Source organism: Cercospora kikuchii (genome assembly GCF_019650295.1).
Source record: "Cercospora kikuchii DNA, contig_00008, whole genome shotgun sequence".
Classification (NCBI taxonomy): Eukaryota; Fungi; Ascomycota; class Dothideomycetes; order Mycosphaerellales; family Mycosphaerellaceae; genus Cercospora; species Cercospora kikuchii.
The window spans coordinates 1,142,914-1,160,187 of record NW_025408589.1 but is presented as its reverse complement, the minus strand read 5'-3'; the positions used below and the strand labels follow the sequence as shown (position 1 = coordinate 1,160,187).

Genomic DNA, 17,274 nt, shown 5'->3' with positions numbered 1-17,274 from the left:
TCTGGACAGCCAAATTGCGACTGTGTAAATGGTGAATTCATAAAGATGTGCTGTTCCTGCATCGTGCCATTCGGAAGCACTTGGTATCGCAGGCCATTAACAACGAATCACCTACTCCGTAGACATGTCTGCAACAACGATGAAGGCGTGGCAGTTCACAGACCCTTCGCATGGTCTTGAATTGAAGACCGTTGCAATCCCAGAACCAGGACCTAACCAGGTTCTCGTCCAGGTCAAAGCCGCCGGGCTCTGCCACACAGATTACAACGTCATATCGGGCCTCGACACGACATTTATGTTCAAGCGACCCATTACTCTTGGCCACGAACTCGCTGGTATAGTCACAAAAACGGGCTCCAGTGTGACGACCCTCGCAGCAGGTGACGGAGTCGTGGCTGTCATCGCTGCAAAACGTCCTTTCAAGCTTCATGATGCGGCAAGCATGCCAGGCCTTGGTTACGATGGCGGTTTCGGGGAGTATGTCATTCTGGAGGAGCACAAAGCGCTACGCATTCCCCAAGGGATCAGTTTTGCCGATGCAGCGGTGGCGACTGATGCTGTGGGCACAGCTTATCATGCAGTCTTCACCGCGGGCCAGGTCAAGCCTCAGCACAAAGTCGCCATTGTCGGCCTCGGTGGCCTTGGCTTGTGCGCAGCGCAGCTTGCAGCCAGTGTCATCGGCGCAGAGGTGCATGCGATCGATTTGGATTCTAAGAGATTCGCGACTGCCTTGGGTTTTGGAGTTAAACGATGCGCCAAGTCCTTTGCTGGCCTTCCGGGAAAGAGATTTGATGTGATACTTGACTTTGCAGGTGCAGGAGTTACAACGTCTGACGCTGTGACGTCCATAGAACAGGGAGGCACTATCGTGTTGGTGGGGCTGGGCAAAAAAGAGTGCACGCTGAACACGTTTGAGTTTGTGTTGAGGAACGTTGTCTTGAAGGGCGCGACAGGCGCTTCGCCTGATGAAATCAAGGCATGTATGGATCTCATCGCGGCAGGAAAGTTTAAGACAACGAACGAAGAAATACCTTTTGATGGGATCGCGGCAGGAATTGATAGACTTGTCGAGGGAGGGGCGACGGCAAGGTTGTGGGCAGATCCATCGCGAAGTTAGGAGGGAATAGACGTTTGTCGCTCGAATGCATGGATGCCTGAGTGCCTCATTTTTGTGTTCGTCTTCGTCTTCCTCCTTCCTCACTCCGCTCCACACTTTACTCGACACAACAATGCCGGATCGCTTTCGCGGCGACGAATCTGCTGCGATGGCCTATGGACCGGTCGGTCAATGCCGCTTCATCACCACAAATACATGCCTGGCGCGTTCCTCTCTTCATCATGTGCGCGCAGACGAGCGTGGGCCTGGAGAGGAGACAGACAGAACTCGAGCGGCGAGGAGGAGATCTGGTTGTTGGTGCTGCTGAATACGATGAGTGGAAAGATCCGTAATGACACCTGTGCGATGGCGCGCAGACAGTTGCCGCGCGTGTGAGAATGGGTGAAAGTCGAAGTGAGGGGGACTGGAGTGACACAGAGCTGCCTAATCGATCTTGTTGCCATTCACCTCAGCAATTTACTCCAAGCGGGTCCGAAGCTGTGCTTGCCAGCCTTCAGCTGACATTTCAGCTTTCACCCGAGACTCGAAAATCGCACTCGCCTCCGACAAAGATGGATCTGACCAACGCTCCTTCCAAGAAGGAGTTGAAGCGACCGTTTGCAGATATGGCCACTGGCGATCGACCGACCAAGCGGCAGTCGACATCGCCACTCACATCACCTTCCTTCTCGCGCGGCAGCACTGTCACCCTCGATGGGGACAACGACATTGTCATCGGCGCCCCACGCAAGAATGCCAACTACCTCGCTGGTCTTTACACGTACTTCGACAAACAGACACCGCCGCCTCCCTCACCGCGCAAGTCCCAAGAGTTAAACGTTCGTATTTCATCCCGTGCGTGTTTCGAGGTTTTGTCTAACGCAGAAACCAGACCGCCGGCGCCACGCCCATGGAAACCAACAATGACGAAGAGACCACCCCTCCAGCAACAACCTCAGCACCACCCGCCACGGATTCCGATGAAGAGTACATCGCCAACGCCCAAGCAGCACTGAGATATGTGGACCCGTTCGGTCCCAACGGCACTAGGCAGCAAATGCTCGAGCTACAGGCACAACCAATACCAGAACTACCCTTCCGGCCCTTCGGTCTCCTCAACCAATCCTCCTTTGCTCGAGACCTATTTGAGGACCAACCCATCCCTCTCTCCACGCTTCGTTACCCACCCATCTGCAAGAACTTCCCCCACATCAAAGACGAGCTGCTAGACCTCTACATCAAACTCAACACCTTCAGCGTCAAAGTCTGGTCCAACTACGATTCATACTGGAAACATTTCTTCTTCGACGAGCCTCGCCTCAACGACTGCGGGAGACTAGTTCTCTCGCCCAACGAGCGAATGCGTCTGGAAGTGCTGGATTCCGGCAGAGTAGGCCTAGAACTCCCGAAAGTTGAACTCGAGATCGGAACTGCTTTCCACACGTTGGGCGTGCTGTGTCTGGAGTGGAACAAGGACCATCTCGGAGCTCTGAGCAGTGTGGAAGTTGCAGGGTCGACGTTTGAGGGAGACGATCACCGCTGGTTGGATTGGCCGCATGGTCTGATCAGGCAGCAGATTAGCGCGGCGATGAATCAGATCGCGATGCGGCCGAAAGAGCAGTGGGAAGGGAAAGGTGGATTCAAGTTGGGCGATTTGGACTTCGTGGCTGATATGTTCTTGAGACTGCATTGAGTGATGTCGAGAATTGGGGAGAGGTGGGGATGGGATTGAAGAAGTTGAGCGTAGACTGATGACGGTTTGGACAGTGGGAAAGGGGGATTCGATGCCTTTCAAGGTCAGGAGTACTATCTGCGACAGGAAAGATGGGCTGTGCGGATACGCTTGCGGAGACACGTCGCGATTCATCACACACTGTTTAAGAAGCGCATAGAGTAGTAGAATTCTCCCAAGTCCAACAGCGCAATGAGTACTTCGAGAGATTGAAATGAGACTTCTTTTGATTTTCGACCACTTATCATCACAAGCTCTACAATTACTTTGCAGAGCAAATGCCAGTGACCGTTTTCGCGGCTTCCGAGGACGCAAGACAGATTTCCGTCCATGCATCCCTTCATGCTAGCTAACGTATCGGAAACAGCCAGAAAGAACACCATGACAGATGCTGATCATAAACCCAGCGCCCCAGCCGAGTCATGCCATGTGAAGTAAGAAACGCCAGTTTTCTTTTGTTGTTTTGAGACCTTGCTTCAGTCGTCCGTGCTTCCAACATTCATGAAGAGAGGAGGCCGCGAAATCGTGCAGGTAGTCGGTCGATCAGATCAGATCAAGTCGCCGCAGCCGCAACGCTTGACCAGTTTCGCAGAAGTGATAGGGCAATCGAAGAGCCTATTCCTCCATGACCGAATCCGCATCATCATAATCCAGCCCCATCATCTCCTCCATAGCACCCTTCTTCTGTCTATCCAGATCGAATTTCTTAGTGCGCCGATAGGGCTTGGAGATACCACCACCTCCCTTCACACCACCAATCTTCTTCTGCTGCTGCTGCATAGCATTCACTCCCGTTGCGAAATTACCCTTGGGCCTGAAAACCAGCCCAGGCAAGACACGGTCAGTAGTAGCAGCAGCGTGAGTAGTGATCGCAGGCTTTCTATGCCCACTCGCATCCTCCTCGAAAGAAATCGGAACCTCCTAGGCCCCGCCTCGCGCATATGGATGAAAGCCTCCACCGCGGCCTCCACGACCACCGCCGCGGTAGTTTCCACCAGGCTTTCCAGGGTTCTTAGGGCCTGTGGGAGCTCCGGCTGGAGCGTTAGGGGGCTGAGCAGAACCTTGACGACCTCCACCACGACCTCCACGGCCACCGAAGTTACCGCGGTTATTGTGGCCCCCGGGACCCATCATATTGTCTGGTGGTGGGACGTCGTCGTACATTCCGTCCCAGGTGTTCTGTCCTCCGAAGTTCTGTCCTTGCATGCGGGCCATGGTCTGGCGTTCGTATTTCTGTTGTTCGAACATGAGTTGATCTTGAGCAGTGAACCCGCCTTGTTGACCTTGCTGACTAACACCACCGTTGTTGTTGCTGTTGCCGTTCCCTCCAGCACTGCCTGGACCGCCGCGTCCCATACCGCCGTTCATGGGAGACTGTGAGTTCGGAAAGCCGCCACCACCCTGCTGCATGGCAGCCATTTGCTGCATCATGGCCGGATTCATCTGTCCGCCACCTTGCTGAGCAGCACGCATGGCTTGCATCTGCTGCATCATCATCGGGTTCATGCCGCCCATCATGGGGTTCATGCCACCTCCTTGCTGCATTGCTTGCATCTGAGCAAAATACTGCTGCATGCGTTGCCAGTATTGTGCCATCATGGCAGGCGTCATCTGGTTTGCGTTTCCATCGGATTGGGCTGGACCTCCGGCCATCTGGTTGTTGTTCCCGAATCCGCCGTCGCCTCCACCACGACCTGCACCGCCAAAACCGCCACCGCCACGTCCTCCACGCCCACCGAAGCCGCCGCGGCCGCCAGAGCCTTCTTCCTCGCCCATCTTGCCACGCGGCTGAGCGCGCTTGACCTCGATGGGCTTACCGAGAATGGCCAGTGGACCCTCGAGGGTACGCTCAACAGCCATTTCGTTGTCGAACGTTACAAATCCGAAACCACGTGGTCGTCCGGTATCCTTGTCCATCATGAGCGTGGCATCGAGCACACGACCAAACTTCTGGAAAAAGGCTTCGAAATCCTGCTCTGTCGCATCCTGTGAGACACCGCCGACGAAGATCTTTGCCGTACGTTCTTGTTCGTCGCGAGGAATAGCACGCTTAGGGTCTATCTGTAAAGTACAAGTTGTGTTAGGCTTCTTTCTTTTACTTCTTTTCGTCTTGCGCTTGACGCGACAAGTCGGTACAAGAAGGGGAACATCGTTGCATAATCTTACAAGTTTGCCGTCGAGGGAATGTTCTTTGACCATGACTGTGTTGACCGTCTTGGGGTCCTTGAACGTAAGGAAGCCGAAGCCTCGTGAGCGGCCTGTTGCGCCATCACGCATGACAGTGCACTCGACAACTTCGCCGAACTGTGAGAAGTAGTCTTTGAGAGACTCTGAAGTATTCTGTTAGAAGGCTGCAAAGGCTGGACATATGGTGAGGATCGATGCTTACGATCAGTCGTCTCCCAATTCAGACCTCCAATGAACATCTTTCTACAGGCATGTTGTTAGCTATCTGAGCGTGACTATCAGTATGCGGTACAGCGCGGCGTGAGCGTGAGCTGGTGTGAGCGCATTCGTCCGGCCTCAAACACAATTATGTCCAGTTGATCTCCAGAACAGGTCGCCACAGGTTTTGCCAAGCAAAGATCTCCGCATCTCTCAAGGACGTGAGGCGACAGGACCAGAGTGCGTTGCATTGATGACAGCAGACCAGGCCGTCATGTCATCGTAAGACGAGAGCGCGTGTATTGCGTCGAGATTGTGGCTGTCGCACGTGCCGCGGAGGCACGATACGAGCGTGCGGGAGGCCTTCTCATGCCAGCATGCCAGCCAGCCATGTGGGGTAGCCGACGACCATGAACTTTGTCCAAAGGAAAAGAGTTCTCTTTTCATCATCGACGATGGCGATTGAGGTATGCAGCAGTGGTATATCTTCTCGCTCTTGCGCGTCTTGGATTTCTCAAGCTGAACGCATGCTATCAAGGCCAGCCATGTGCGCACGTCTAGGCGTGGCAGAAATTGGCGCGGCTGCATAGCTACATCGGCTATCTCCTCTCTGACGATGATGATGATGATGATGATGACTGCCTGTCTGTCTGCATGATCTGCTATTTGTCGCTTGAGGCGAGGTTATTGGCTTGAAGCTATCATCGCTGTTCTGTGTTGTGTACTTGCGATCCTGATTCGGCCCCTCTTTCCTCCCTTTGAGCAATCACGATCAAGGCTGTAGAACGGTAGTGTGATCATGATCCAGTATATATCGGCTCCCTCGTCTGCCAAGATACGCAACAATGTGCACCAAGTATCTGACGCGACTCAATATCTGCGAGGCTGAAATCATCCTTGTCCATCCCAGAATCCGACCCCTCCATCATAAGATTGTTGAGTCGTCGACGCGATGATTTTTCAATGTAATGTATCTCCGGAATGGTTGATCTTTGGCTGATGAGGACCATGATGCACGCTGCATGTGCGTCGCCAGTTGGCAGAACACCAGTTGAACCTTGCAGTCTTCGTCGGCCCTCTTCTGAGGACGAGCCGATTTGCGATTCTCGAGTCGAAGCGACTGAGCTTCGTCGCATGACGTTGGGCTTTGTCTCTTGACTGTGTTACGCTTGACAATTTTCTCGCATCGCACTCGATCGCACGGGTCACGTGACGTGTGCCTCAGAGATACCAGTGTCGAGTAGATGGAGCTCACCGCTGCTCACGCCGCGCAGAAGAAGACAGTTGAAAGCAAGGAGATATACTTACCCATCCTCTTTGGTTCCGATCAGGGGCCTATTGTCCGGAGTCGGATCTCTGTACTCGGTGTGTTGATTGCCCATGTTCTGATCGTACGAAGGCTGCTGCTCTTGATGACCGCTGCTGCCGTTGCCCTGGTGTGATTCGACTGTCGGCGCAGCGGCCTGTTGGTTGAGGAAATCATCAGCGGCAGCGGCAGCCGCAGCATCGGCATCAGCAGCTTGTGGCGCGGGTTCGGTCTTGGTGGGCGCGGCGGGCGCGTCGTTTGCGGTGTCGTCGCCGTCGTAGCTGATAGCAGTCAGTGTCGCGCACAGAAGATGGAAGGTCGGCGGGCGGGCTCACAGATCAGCGAAGAGATCCTCATCGTCCATGCCCGGCTCGGCCATGGTCGCGGTGAGTCGGAGTGAGGATGCGCGGTAGAGGATGTCGCAGACGCGAGGAGGAATGCGGGTGGTGTTGATGGAAGGGAGTGGATGAGGTGGGCGCGGTGGGTGGTGGAGCGACAGTGGTGCAGAAAGCGGAAGCTGCAGTTTGTGTCAGCGGCGGGTGAAGGTGAGGTGTGCCTGAAACGGATGCCTGACGGCACGATTCAGCAGCTGCACGCTAATACGCTAATGCGTCACGAGATGGGGAAGCAGATGTTGGCTGCATTGGGAAGATCATCTCGATTTCGAGCCGACGTCTTCTGCTAGTCGCTGTCTTCTGTCGCAATGAACATGAACTTCAGAAAGCCCTCCCACCAGGTGTGTACTTTCTGTCACTACCGTCTCTCCAAATTCCGCCAAATCTAACAACGTCGCAGCAGGAGATGGTCCAGGTCGGTTCGTGTCGCGCCCTCATCCACCCGCCGACCAACGCTCGCAGCCACCCACGTTGTTACCAGACCGGCCGCTGACATGGACATTTGGGCCTTCATAGACCGCACCGAGTGGGTTGGCGTCTGTTTAGTCACTCAGACTATATCGTAACTGATGTGGAGCAGCACTACGTCTCCCTTCTGGCGATCCACGTCGGCCACCAGCAATCGCAGCAGCAGCAGCCACAATGCGAACAACCCCTCTGCCACCCCGAACGCCGACACGCCCGAGCCGACCACGCGCAAGGTCATTGGAGCATCCTACAGTCATGCCGATATCCTGAACTTCAACCAACTGTGCGCTACATCGAACCACTTCTCGCGACTATGCGCTCATGCATGTAGGTAGATCTCTCTCTGGCAACGATCGACCACGAACACCGCCCACCGATCCCCGCAACAGCAAGAACACGCCCTCGCCTGGGAACACGCGATCACCGCCAACGCGACCCAAATACTCCTCCTTCCTGGCCGAATCGAGCAATGCCTATGACGATGACGATGATGGCGACGCATTTGGTCTGGAGGATGACGACGAAGATGAGTTCGGCCTGCCCAGCATAGCGTCTATGCGAAGGAAGAACAAGCGATTATCGAAAACGAAGGCCAAGGATCCAGGGGGAGGGCCAGGCAAAGGCAGCAGCAGTAACAGCAAGCAGTTCGGCGGGGCACTGGCTGGGAATGGGGGCGCGACTTCGCTGTCCTCCGCATCATGGGCAATGGACAATGGCGACATGGCAGAGATGCGCACTCAGATACCAGCCTACCCGTCATTAAAGAAGAGCACAGAGGGACAGAAGATCTTGCGACCACAGTACAAGGAAATCCTTCGTGATCCTGCCAACTCGCTCCACCTCATATCACATCCTTCCCTACCACCGAATGCCGCAGCCAAGGAAGCCGAAGCACACTCCGCACGGATAACACGAATAAATAAGTTTAAGCGAATACTGCAAGCGTCCTCTGTCAATCTCGCCGAATTGCGAGACTCCGCTTGGTCAGGTTTACCTCCCGAAGTGCGAGCCATGACTTGGCAGCTTTTGCTCGGCTACCTCCCAACGAGCTCTGAACGTCGTGTCGCCACATTGGAACGAAAGCGGAAAGAGTACCTTGATGGAGTGAGGCAAGCTTTCGAGAGAGGTGACAGGTCGGCAGATATGCCCACTTCACCCAAATCCCCTCGGGTGGGCGGGCGAGGTCTCGATGAAGCCATCTGGCATCAGATCAGCATCGATGTCCCTCGAACGAATCCCCATCTCGAATTGTACAGCTACGAAGCCACGCAACGATCACTGGAACGAATTTTGTATGTCTGGGCCATACGACATCCTGCTTCTGGATACGTGCAAGGCATCAACGATCTCGTCACGCCATTCTGGCAGGTCTTTCTGGGACAATATATCACAGATCCAGAAGTCGACTCAGGGATGGATCCTGGCCAGTTACCGAAAGCTGTGCTGGACGCAGTTGAGGCCGATTCATTCTGGTGTCTGACCAAACTTCTTGACGGGATCCAAGATAATTATATTCACGCCCAACCTGGAATCCAAAGACAAGTCGGGCAACTACGCGATCTGACAGCGCGCATCGATGGCGGTTTAGCGAAACACATGGAGAATGAAGGTGTTGAATTCATTCAATTCTCCTTTAGGTGGATGAATTGTCTCCTCATGCGGGAAATTTCGGTGCGGAATACGATCCGGATGTGGGATACATACCTCGTAAGCTTTTGCTCTTCTCCTCCAATAGGCAAGCAGTACTGACTGACCCCCTTTCTCTCTTTAGGCCGAGGACCAAGGATTCTCAGCTTTCCACTTATATGTCTGCGCGGCCTTCCTGGTGAAATGGTCGGATCGACTGCAACAAATGGATTTCCAAGAAATCATGATGTTTCTACAGTCTTTGCCTACGAAAGACTGGACAGAGAAGGATGTGGAATTGCTGTTGAGCGAGGCATTCATCTGGAAGAGTCTGTTTGCAGGGAGTAAAGCACATGTCAGGCAGGGAAGCCAGGGCGTGCTGGGAGAGGGGAAGGGTGGGAGGGGCTTGCAGTTGTGAGATGCAGCCTAGGGATGTAGGAGGATTGAGGAGGTCAAGAAGATGGACGGAAAAGTCGGGATGGTGATACCCTTGGTATGCTGCGAGGATGGAATCAGGGAAGATGAGACGGAAAGAGAGGTACGAAGATGAACAAGGTCTCTCGCCGTCGAAGTCGATTGATGATGATGAGAAGAGACTATGCTGCGCCTTCCACTTCCATCTCTCCCTCCCAGTCGAATTGGACCTGTGGGGTCATCTCAGAGCTGGCAGATTGGCATTCATATGCCAACCTCAGCCATGCCACTCCAACGATCACTTCTCTGGCTAGATGGTCAAGTCAGTAGATCGCCGACTTGTCTGGTGTTTGACGCTTTAGCCCATTTGCCTCTCACACCTCAAGCCTATCGTAGACTGGTGGGTGGTGGTTGGTAGGAGCCGGGCTACTATGCGGGGGCTGATTGTTTTTTTACTTTTGCTTCTTCCGCTTTACTTAGAAAGGCGGTTTTTTGGTTCCCTGGGTTTTAACTTTGCCGTTGGTAATTGGCGTCGAGGGACATCCTCATATACGAACTATGATGCCAGCTTCTCAACGGTCGTCCCTTGGCTAGATGGTCAAGTCAGTAATTCGCCAGCTTGTCGAAGAAGCAGGTGTTTGATTCCGCCGAGCAATGGTAGTAGGACCCAAGAGCCGATTCGAGGCTCTCGATGCCATACAACCTCTCGCCAACCATTTCGCAGGGGCTCGATTGTCTTTTTGCCTAAGACATCTTTCTTCCATTGTTCCACTTTCTTTTCGTTCTCGGGGATAGGCGTAATGACCTTTATGTATCGCATCCATCCCTGGTCTCCCAACGATCGTTTCGTGGTTGGGTAGTTGATTCAATAAATCGCCAGCTTCTTCGACAAGTTGTTAGCGTTTGGCGCTCTGATTTGGACACCATGCTGGTGAGTAGCTTGATATAAAGCTCGCCGATCGCTCTTTCCACGGCCATCTTCCCGATTGAGGAACAACTGTTTTGTTCCATCTCCGACGACTTCCCTATGGTACAATTTCAAATCGTCTTGACTGAAGGAGCTGGCCGCTTTTCGACAACGACTTGCCCGACACGGAGCGCTGGCGCTCCGAGACTCGCGTTGCCCCTCCAACATTCTGGAAGTGCGATAAGTGGTTCGCGGATCATGAAAACCGCTGTACACCTGCTGTAAATGCTTTCTCTTGGTTGTTGGCTTCGTGTCAAGCAGGTCTTTGAGGTTCCAGGGCGGAAGACATGATGAATGAGGGGATGTTTTGCAAAAGAAGCGCTTCGTTGTTGCCCCATGTAGATGCGAATTTGAATACCTCACGGCAATACCAGTTCTGCATGCTCTTGCCTTGCCCATCACCTGGGTGCAGCACAGGCTCGCACGAGAGCTTGAGAATCAAATCGAATTGTAGTGCAGCGAGAGTCGTGGAATCTTCTTCGGTAAGTCTGTACACATTATGCAATTTAGTCATGTTGTGCGTGCGCTACGCCATTCGTCTTCGGAGCTGCAGTCTTCTCATCATCTTCCACAGTGAACACTCCATGCGTCCAACTTTCCACATTGCCCAACCTCCCTGTCCGTCTCGGAGATCTGCCAGTCTTTACCAGGTCCTCCCACTGGCGGTCCAAGTCCACCAAGCCCTCCTTCGGGGGACTGAATTGCCTCAACTTCACACCAGCCTCTTGGAAGATCTTCGCCGCTTCAGCATCCATGTAGTAGCTCTGACTGTAGACCACCTCCGTGATGCCCACTTGCACAATCTTGATCGTACATGTTAGACAAGGACATGTATTGCAATACAACACTCCTCCATCCCCCACCCGCTCCCTACCAGCTTCAAGCAATGCATTCTCTTCTGCGTGGATGCAAAGACAAGTACTCAGGTCTGCACCACCGGACAGACCAGCAGCCCCTGTGCCGTTGCATCTGGGACATCCGCCTTCAGCACAGTTCTTGATATTCCTCGGCGTGCCGTTGTAGCCTGTGGCAAGAATTCGTTTATTCCGGACCAAGACACAGCCAACTTGTCGCCGCATGCAATTTGATCTTCGGGCGGCGAGGGATGCAAGTGTCATGAAGTAGTGGTCCCATGCTGGCCGAATTCTGCTCGGGTCTGTGAGGTTGAGGGCGTCGAGGGATGCCCAGAGTTTTGGTAATGAGGGAGTTGAGTTGAGGAGTTTTATCTGGGCTCTGCTTGCTACTGTCGAGAGATTTGTGGATGCGTCGTAGAGATGCGCATCGTTGCGAATGACGAATTGTTCGAGCGTCGGAGGAGTTAAGCTCGCTTGGATGCATTTATTTGTGAAACGCGCCCAGCGGGTCGAGATAGGAGCATCTACGTGGACCAGAATGAAGAACGGGCGCCTTGTCAAGACATCGAGGACTGATTCATCGTGTATTGAAGTCGTAACGAAGTTCTCCTGCCAGTATTTTGTGGCATAATCTAGAAGGTCTTCGATCTTGGTGAAGGTTGTGCCGGGATGGAGGTGGTTCGATGGGACATGTGCTTCTGATGCAGACTTCTCTACACTTGGTGTCGTAGTACTCCGGGAGAGCGTAAGGACTTGGAAATTGTGGCGTTGCACAAGATAGTCGAGAACGGAATTCTTGCCGGAGCATATACCTGTACCACAAGTGTGAGCTGGCGGTGAACGTGCTGTCTCCTGTAAAGATGCGACATACCTCCGCAAATTCCGATTAGCATTGTCAGCTGTGTGGTGTTATCACAGCAAAAGTCTTTCGCGACATATGACTTTAGCGTTGTGTGATTTCTTTGTTCATCTTGACATATCCAGGAGCAGAAGATGGCACGTCGATTTTGAGTTTACTAGCGCGTCTTTGTGAGACGCGACGCGGAGAGCAGGAAGCTGCAGGGCAGACGGATCGGCTTCGTCATGTCCGGCGATGAACCAGCTCACGAGCTCGACAAGCAGCTGTACAGCTTCACAATTGCGAGATCAGGTGGGAGGCTGTCTTTGTTCGTTGTTTCTTGTCGCCGGCACTTCATTTCATCAGGGTTCAACACTCGGATGCACGAGTCAACTCATCACTCGAGCCTTCCTTAGCCTGGGCCTGCCCCGCTTCTGCAGGAACGACGGCACAGGGAAGCAGCTCACGCGGCAGGAGCACTCGACAGCTCCGGCTTCATTAGCAGGCACTGTCTCGTGACCGGCATCTCGACGCTCCCCATCGCGTGATACGCCTCTGATGACTCTCTCCTTTGATTACTGACCCAGCGACGACCTTCTTCCGTGAACCGGAAACCATCAACATCCTCCAAACGACCCTTCACGACCGCCGCCAGCATGCTGCAACCGCTGCAGTATGCGCCATGGACGACCGACGTCGAACTTGCCTTCTACTCAGCCCTCGCCTCTCTCAAGATCAACCATGACAAACTTGACTCCTCCGCGCGTAAGGTGCTCGGCCTGTACGAGATCAAGCACTCGGATGCGCCTGAGCGGAGTACGAGGATGCAGATACACGGCTCGGCGCTTACAAATGATGAGTAGGTGGTGGAGGTAGGCAGAGGGAGAGCAGGGTTACGTGCTGATGTGCCCCAGAACACCCAATGGACTTTACCGAGCCGAGGGCCTGATAAAGAACTTCAATACCGTGGAGGAGTTCCGAGAGGTGGACAAGGCTGCACACATCGAACGAGCTGGGCGGATGATTTGGGATGCGATTCGAGACGGAACGATCTACGAGTGTCCATCGCTGTTGTGCTCCTTCACAGCTCTCTGCTTTGCAGATCTGAAGAAGTACAAGTTCACCTACCACTTCGCTTACCCTGCCCTGCACTCCGACCCCCAATGGCGCATGGTCGCGCCATACAACAATCCAGACGCTGCCATGACGAGACTCGAATCAAAAGAGACGACATTGCTTGTAGACGCCGTACAGACGTGGAGGTACAGTGTGGATGCCAGACAGCACGGCTTCTTCCTGGCTAAACGATTACGAAAGGCAGTGCTCGAGGAAGAGTGGAAGAGAGGGTGGGGCGAGGTAGAGGAAGAGGAAGAGGATGGAAACTTGTGCTCAAAGCGAAAGAAAAGTACACGATCCTCCAGCCTGAGTGAGCTAGGCTTCTTGTGGTGGGTCGGGCCTCTCAGCAGCTACGAGACCGGATTCTTCAAGAACGCTCGACCAGAGGATTGTTATGTTTGCTTCGCGGACCCTTCAACATTCCCAGCAAACCCAGGGTGGATGCTGCGAAATCTGTTGGTCCTGGTTCGCCAGAGATGGCATCTCGACAAAGTCCAGATCATGAGCTACAGAGACACGCATGCGAGGCGAGACAAGCCAACATCATTAATCATGACTTTGCAAACTTCAGAGCCAGTTTACGACTTCGCTGCTGAGGACCAGCTCAAGAAGTTGACGGAGATGAGCGGCTCCTCTGCACTACTGCCTGGTCAAGTCGATCAATTTGGCGAACTAATCGTGGAGAAGCAAGTCGAACAGAAAGAGGACTCGAAGGCGCTGCCAATACGGCCTCCACCAGAGAAAGCTCTCAAATTTCCCAAAGTCACAGGATGGGAACGTGCTGAGCAGAACAAGGTCGCTTCACGAACAGTGGACTTGGCGGCATATCTTGACCCTTCACGACTTGCGGATCAAGCCGTGGATCTTAACCTCAAACTCATCAAGTGGCGGATAGCGCCGTCAATCGATCTGGACACGATCAAGAGCACAAGATGTCTGCTGCTCGGGGCAGGAACGTTGGGAGCGTACGTGGCACGAAATCTGATGGGCTGGGGCGTACGAAAGATTACCTTCATCGACAATGGCCGTGTCAGCTACTCAAATCCAGTGCGGCAGCCGCTTTACGACTTCAAGGACTGCCAGGGTGGCGGAGTTTACAAAGCTCAGAGGGCGGCCGACATGTTACATGAGATTTATCCTGGCATCGACGCTGAAGGCGTGGTGCTGAGTGTACCCATGGCAGGACATCCGATTATCGGCGATGAGACCAAGGTTGAGAGACAGTACGAGCAGCTTAAGAAGCTGATCGATGCTCACGATGCTATCTTCTTGTTGATGGACTCACGAGAGTCAAGATGGCTACCAACCGTCATGGGAAAGGCGGCCGGCAAGATCGTCATCAACGCAGCACTCGGATTCGACTCGTATATGGTCATGCGACATGGTATGCGGGAGCGACCCTCAACAGAAGGCGGAGACGAGAGCACAGTCACAATACAGGCTGCCGACGACCCGAATCCACTCAAGACAGCCGCAGGCATACCCTCAAACGGCGCAAGCGCTGTTGCCACCCAAACAGATGAGCTCAGCTGCTACTTCTGCTCTGACGTGGTGGCACCGGCGGACAGCCAAAAGTCTGCGACACTCGACCAACAATGTACAGTGACGAGGCCCGGCGCAGCGCCCATTGCATCAGCACTTGCAGTCGAGCTTCTCGTCTCACTGACACAACATAGACTGAAAGGCTTCGCGCCAGCATCACAGCCTCCCACATCAACAGCCATTGCATCAGCCCCTCCCACGGACCCCAAATCTCCAGATTCACATCCTCTTGGCACAGTTCCACACCAGCTTCGAGGTTACATGTCAACTTGGCAAACACTTCAGATCAAAGGCAAGGCCTACGATTGCTGTTCTGCATGTTCGCCCAAAATTCTAGGAGCTTACGAGCGAGACGGGTGGGCTTTTGTCAAGCGGGCAATGAACGAAAGGGGATTTGTGGAGGGGGTCAGTGGACTGGCAGAGGTGCAGAGGCAGGCAGAGGAGGCAGCCAAGGCGATGGAAGACGAGGAAGACGAGTGGCCTGATGAGGATGAAGAGGGCGAATTGATATAAGGAGAAATTTGAAGCAAGTGCTGCTTGACTCAGGTTACTTCTGCGATGGGTGATGGCGTTTGCTAGCTAAAGCAGCTTCGCTGGCTGGTTCTTGCGCTCTCGATCAATGCACAATGCATGCCTGGACTTGATGGGGTTCGAGATCTTTCTCCCCATGCACGGCTTCCGATCTTCTCATTCTTCAATCTTGTGTGGCAGTTTAGAGCCTCATCGATAGCTCGTAAATTGTGTACTGCTTCTGATGCCATACTGCAAATCCTGTGTCGAGTGATTCCTACATGAAATCAAGAGGTGCAGGGTTACGCCTGATGAAAATAGGCTTTGGGTGTTTATGGGGAATTGAGCTAGATGTGAGAGGCAGAATGAGTCAATGCGGGATCCGTGAAATGTGTTGAAAACATGGTATTGTGCGTAGCTATTAAGGTGAGACTGACAACGGCTCAACGCCCACATACAACGACTTATCCAGTCTCCAGCTATCTGGCATGTGCAGTGGACAGCTATCGTGTACATGCGGCCTCTGTGGGAGGTCATGCATAGCATTGCTGCTCCTCCTAAAGTGCTGCGTCTGTCGTGAATGGAGGTGTGTTGAAAAGAAGAAGCTCTTGATCCTTCGCGACCCCTTAAAAGTGCTCTGCACGTTTGATCCCAAGCGGTTTACGAAATCAGCACTTGCCCGTGCGATACGTCTTCGATTAAGTGCCGGAAGAGCCACTTTGCATTCATTATGCCGTTCGGGAGGCATCCGCCATCGTCTATGATTGTGTCAGCGTGGATGGTCTCACAGCTTGATATGGAGACTTGCGTGCGCTGCTGACCCTGTGAGACTCTGTTCGTGGCTTGTAGCTTTCCACTTAATGCATCCAGCCAGAAGCTTGCGTGTGAACAGCTCTTGACCATTTATACCCGCAGTTTCGTAGAGGTCTGCCCATCGCTCCGGTCCTTCCACATCGTGCCGGAAATCAACTTTCATCTGGAAGACTTCAGCTGCGAGACCCGCATCCGCCAATCCGTACAAGTGCAGCATTGTCTGGTGCACGGTCAAGCCGGTATCAATAAGGCTGCCGCCATGTACTATCGATAGTCTCGTCAACCATTGTGGATCGATGGCGCGGCCCAAGGTCAGCTCAATCGTCTTTATCAGCGCCACATTTGGACCGATTTGCTTGAGCCACTCGTTCAGATACTCTGGTCGACCAAAGGACGCACTACGCATTAGAGGCGAGACAGGTTCTCCTGGCAACCAGCACAGATGATACTTGAAAGTATTCATGCCGTACCAGATCGTGCGGGCTTCTTCATTGATCTGCCGGCTTACGCATAAGAGCGCCGTATGACGGCGTAGGCGAGTAGTTTGGAAAGTTCGGTCGAAGGGAATCTGTACGCCGCCTTCGTCGAACAGCGCCATTTCGTAGATCATGTTGCGCAGTTCCGGAGACAAGGACATGAAGCTCGAGCGTGCTTTCTTCTCTTGCATCTCGGGTTCCCTGCGGGTTGCAATCAGTATAGGTGCGTAAGTCTGTCAGTTGGTGCTTCGTACTGATGCAATATGCCGAGTTTCAAGGGCTTGACAGAATCGTCAAGAAGCTTCTCAAGAGTAGCCGTCTCCATATATGGATATTGAGAGCGCAATTGGAACGCGATCGAGTCGCGGATGCTCGCTACGACATCGTTGACTTCGTCGGCGAAAGACATCTTGACATGCGTAAGAGGTTGAAAGGCGCGCTGGAGTGCGGCGAGTCGGCGGCAGTGCTTGTCTCTGTCTGCGCGACAGAATGAGCCGCAGTGGTCGAAAGTGCGGCGCGAGTCGACTTTGGGGTTGCAGAGGTGTGTGCGAGGCGATGTTTGCGTTCAAGTTAGGCAGTAAGGTAGCTTGTGCACAATAAAGTGGGTCCGCATTCGCCCGCTCATTCACTCCATATCGTATCACGCTTTCCAGGCTTGCGTCCTGCCAAGAGGGCCTCTTTGGAGTCTACGCTATTTACGTCCCCAAAGCTGGACTTGTGCTGAGTCTCGCCCTCC

The 17,274-nt window shown here is 53.5% G+C and overlaps 8 protein-coding genes across 9 annotated transcripts; 4 read left to right on the top strand and 4 right to left on the bottom strand.

Annotated features, from left to right (window-relative positions):
* Positions 1-124: 124 nt before the first annotated feature.
* On the top strand, positions 125-1,117 carry CKM354_001164600 (uncharacterized protein; the record flags this gene model as incomplete). The annotated part of the gene is made up of 1 exon (XM_044807145.1): positions 125-1,117. One exon carries the CDS (start codon positions 125-127, stop codon positions 1,115-1,117), a length of 993 nt encoding a protein of 330 aa, XP_044663080.1.
* Positions 1,118-1,668: 551 nt separating this feature from the next.
* Positions 1,669-2,789, top strand: CKM354_001164500 (uncharacterized protein; the record flags this gene model as incomplete). The annotated part of the gene is made up of 2 exons (XM_044807144.1): positions 1,669-1,935; positions 1,989-2,789. The coding sequence occupies 2 exons, from the start codon at positions 1,669-1,671 to the stop codon at positions 2,787-2,789; spliced, it is 1,068 nt and encodes a 355-aa protein (XP_044663079.1).
* Positions 2,790-3,443: 654 nt separating this feature from the next.
* On the bottom strand, positions 3,444-3,724 carry CKM354_001164400 (uncharacterized protein; the record flags this gene model as incomplete). The annotated part of the gene is made up of 2 exons (XM_044807143.1): positions 3,444-3,593; positions 3,635-3,724. The coding sequence occupies 2 exons, from the start codon at positions 3,722-3,724 to the stop codon at positions 3,444-3,446; spliced, it is 240 nt and encodes a 79-aa protein (XP_044663078.1).
* Positions 3,725-3,749: 25 nt separating this feature from the next.
* On the bottom strand, positions 3,750-6,898 carry CKM354_001164300 (uncharacterized protein; the record flags this gene model as incomplete). 2 transcript variants are annotated; one of them, XM_044807141.1, is made up of 6 exons in its annotated part: positions 3,750-4,522; positions 4,565-4,889; positions 4,995-5,158; positions 5,218-5,258; positions 6,522-6,800; positions 6,855-6,898. In XM_044807141.1, the coding sequence occupies 6 exons, from the start codon at positions 6,896-6,898 to the stop codon at positions 3,750-3,752; spliced, it is 1,626 nt and encodes a 541-aa protein (XP_044663076.1). The 2 variants fall into 2 exon arrangements, with proteins under 2 accessions (XP_044663076.1, XP_044663077.1); XM_044807142.1 differs by having other exon boundaries at positions 3,750-4,889.
* Positions 6,899-7,408: 510 nt separating this feature from the next.
* CKM354_001164200 (uncharacterized protein) lies at positions 7,409-9,426 on the top strand (the record flags this gene model as incomplete). The annotated part of the gene is made up of 4 exons (XM_044807140.1): positions 7,409-7,440; positions 7,495-7,665; positions 7,718-9,089; positions 9,154-9,426. The coding sequence occupies 4 exons, from the start codon at positions 7,409-7,411 to the stop codon at positions 9,424-9,426; spliced, it is 1,848 nt and encodes a 615-aa protein (XP_044663075.1).
* A 1,469-nt stretch (positions 9,427-10,895) lies between these two features.
* CKM354_001164100 (deoxycytidine monophosphate deaminase) lies at positions 10,896-12,136 on the bottom strand (the record flags this gene model as incomplete). The annotated part of the gene is made up of 2 exons (XM_044807139.1): positions 10,896-12,055; positions 12,115-12,136. The coding sequence occupies 2 exons, from the start codon at positions 12,134-12,136 to the stop codon at positions 10,896-10,898; spliced, it is 1,182 nt and encodes a 393-aa protein (XP_044663074.1).
* Positions 12,137-12,737: 601 nt separating this feature from the next.
* On the top strand, positions 12,738-15,252 carry CKM354_001164000 (uncharacterized protein; the record flags this gene model as incomplete). Its single annotated transcript, XM_044807138.1, has 2 exons — positions 12,738-12,940; positions 12,996-15,252. 2 exons carry the CDS (start codon positions 12,738-12,740, stop codon positions 15,250-15,252), a joined length of 2,460 nt encoding a protein of 819 aa, XP_044663073.1.
* A 781-nt stretch (positions 15,253-16,033) lies between these two features.
* Positions 16,034-16,947, bottom strand: CKM354_001163900 (uncharacterized protein; the record flags this gene model as incomplete). Its single annotated transcript, XM_044807137.1, has 2 exons — positions 16,034-16,739; positions 16,793-16,947. 2 exons carry the CDS (start codon positions 16,945-16,947, stop codon positions 16,034-16,036), a joined length of 861 nt encoding a protein of 286 aa, XP_044663072.1.
* Positions 16,948-17,274: the final 327 nt, after the last annotated feature.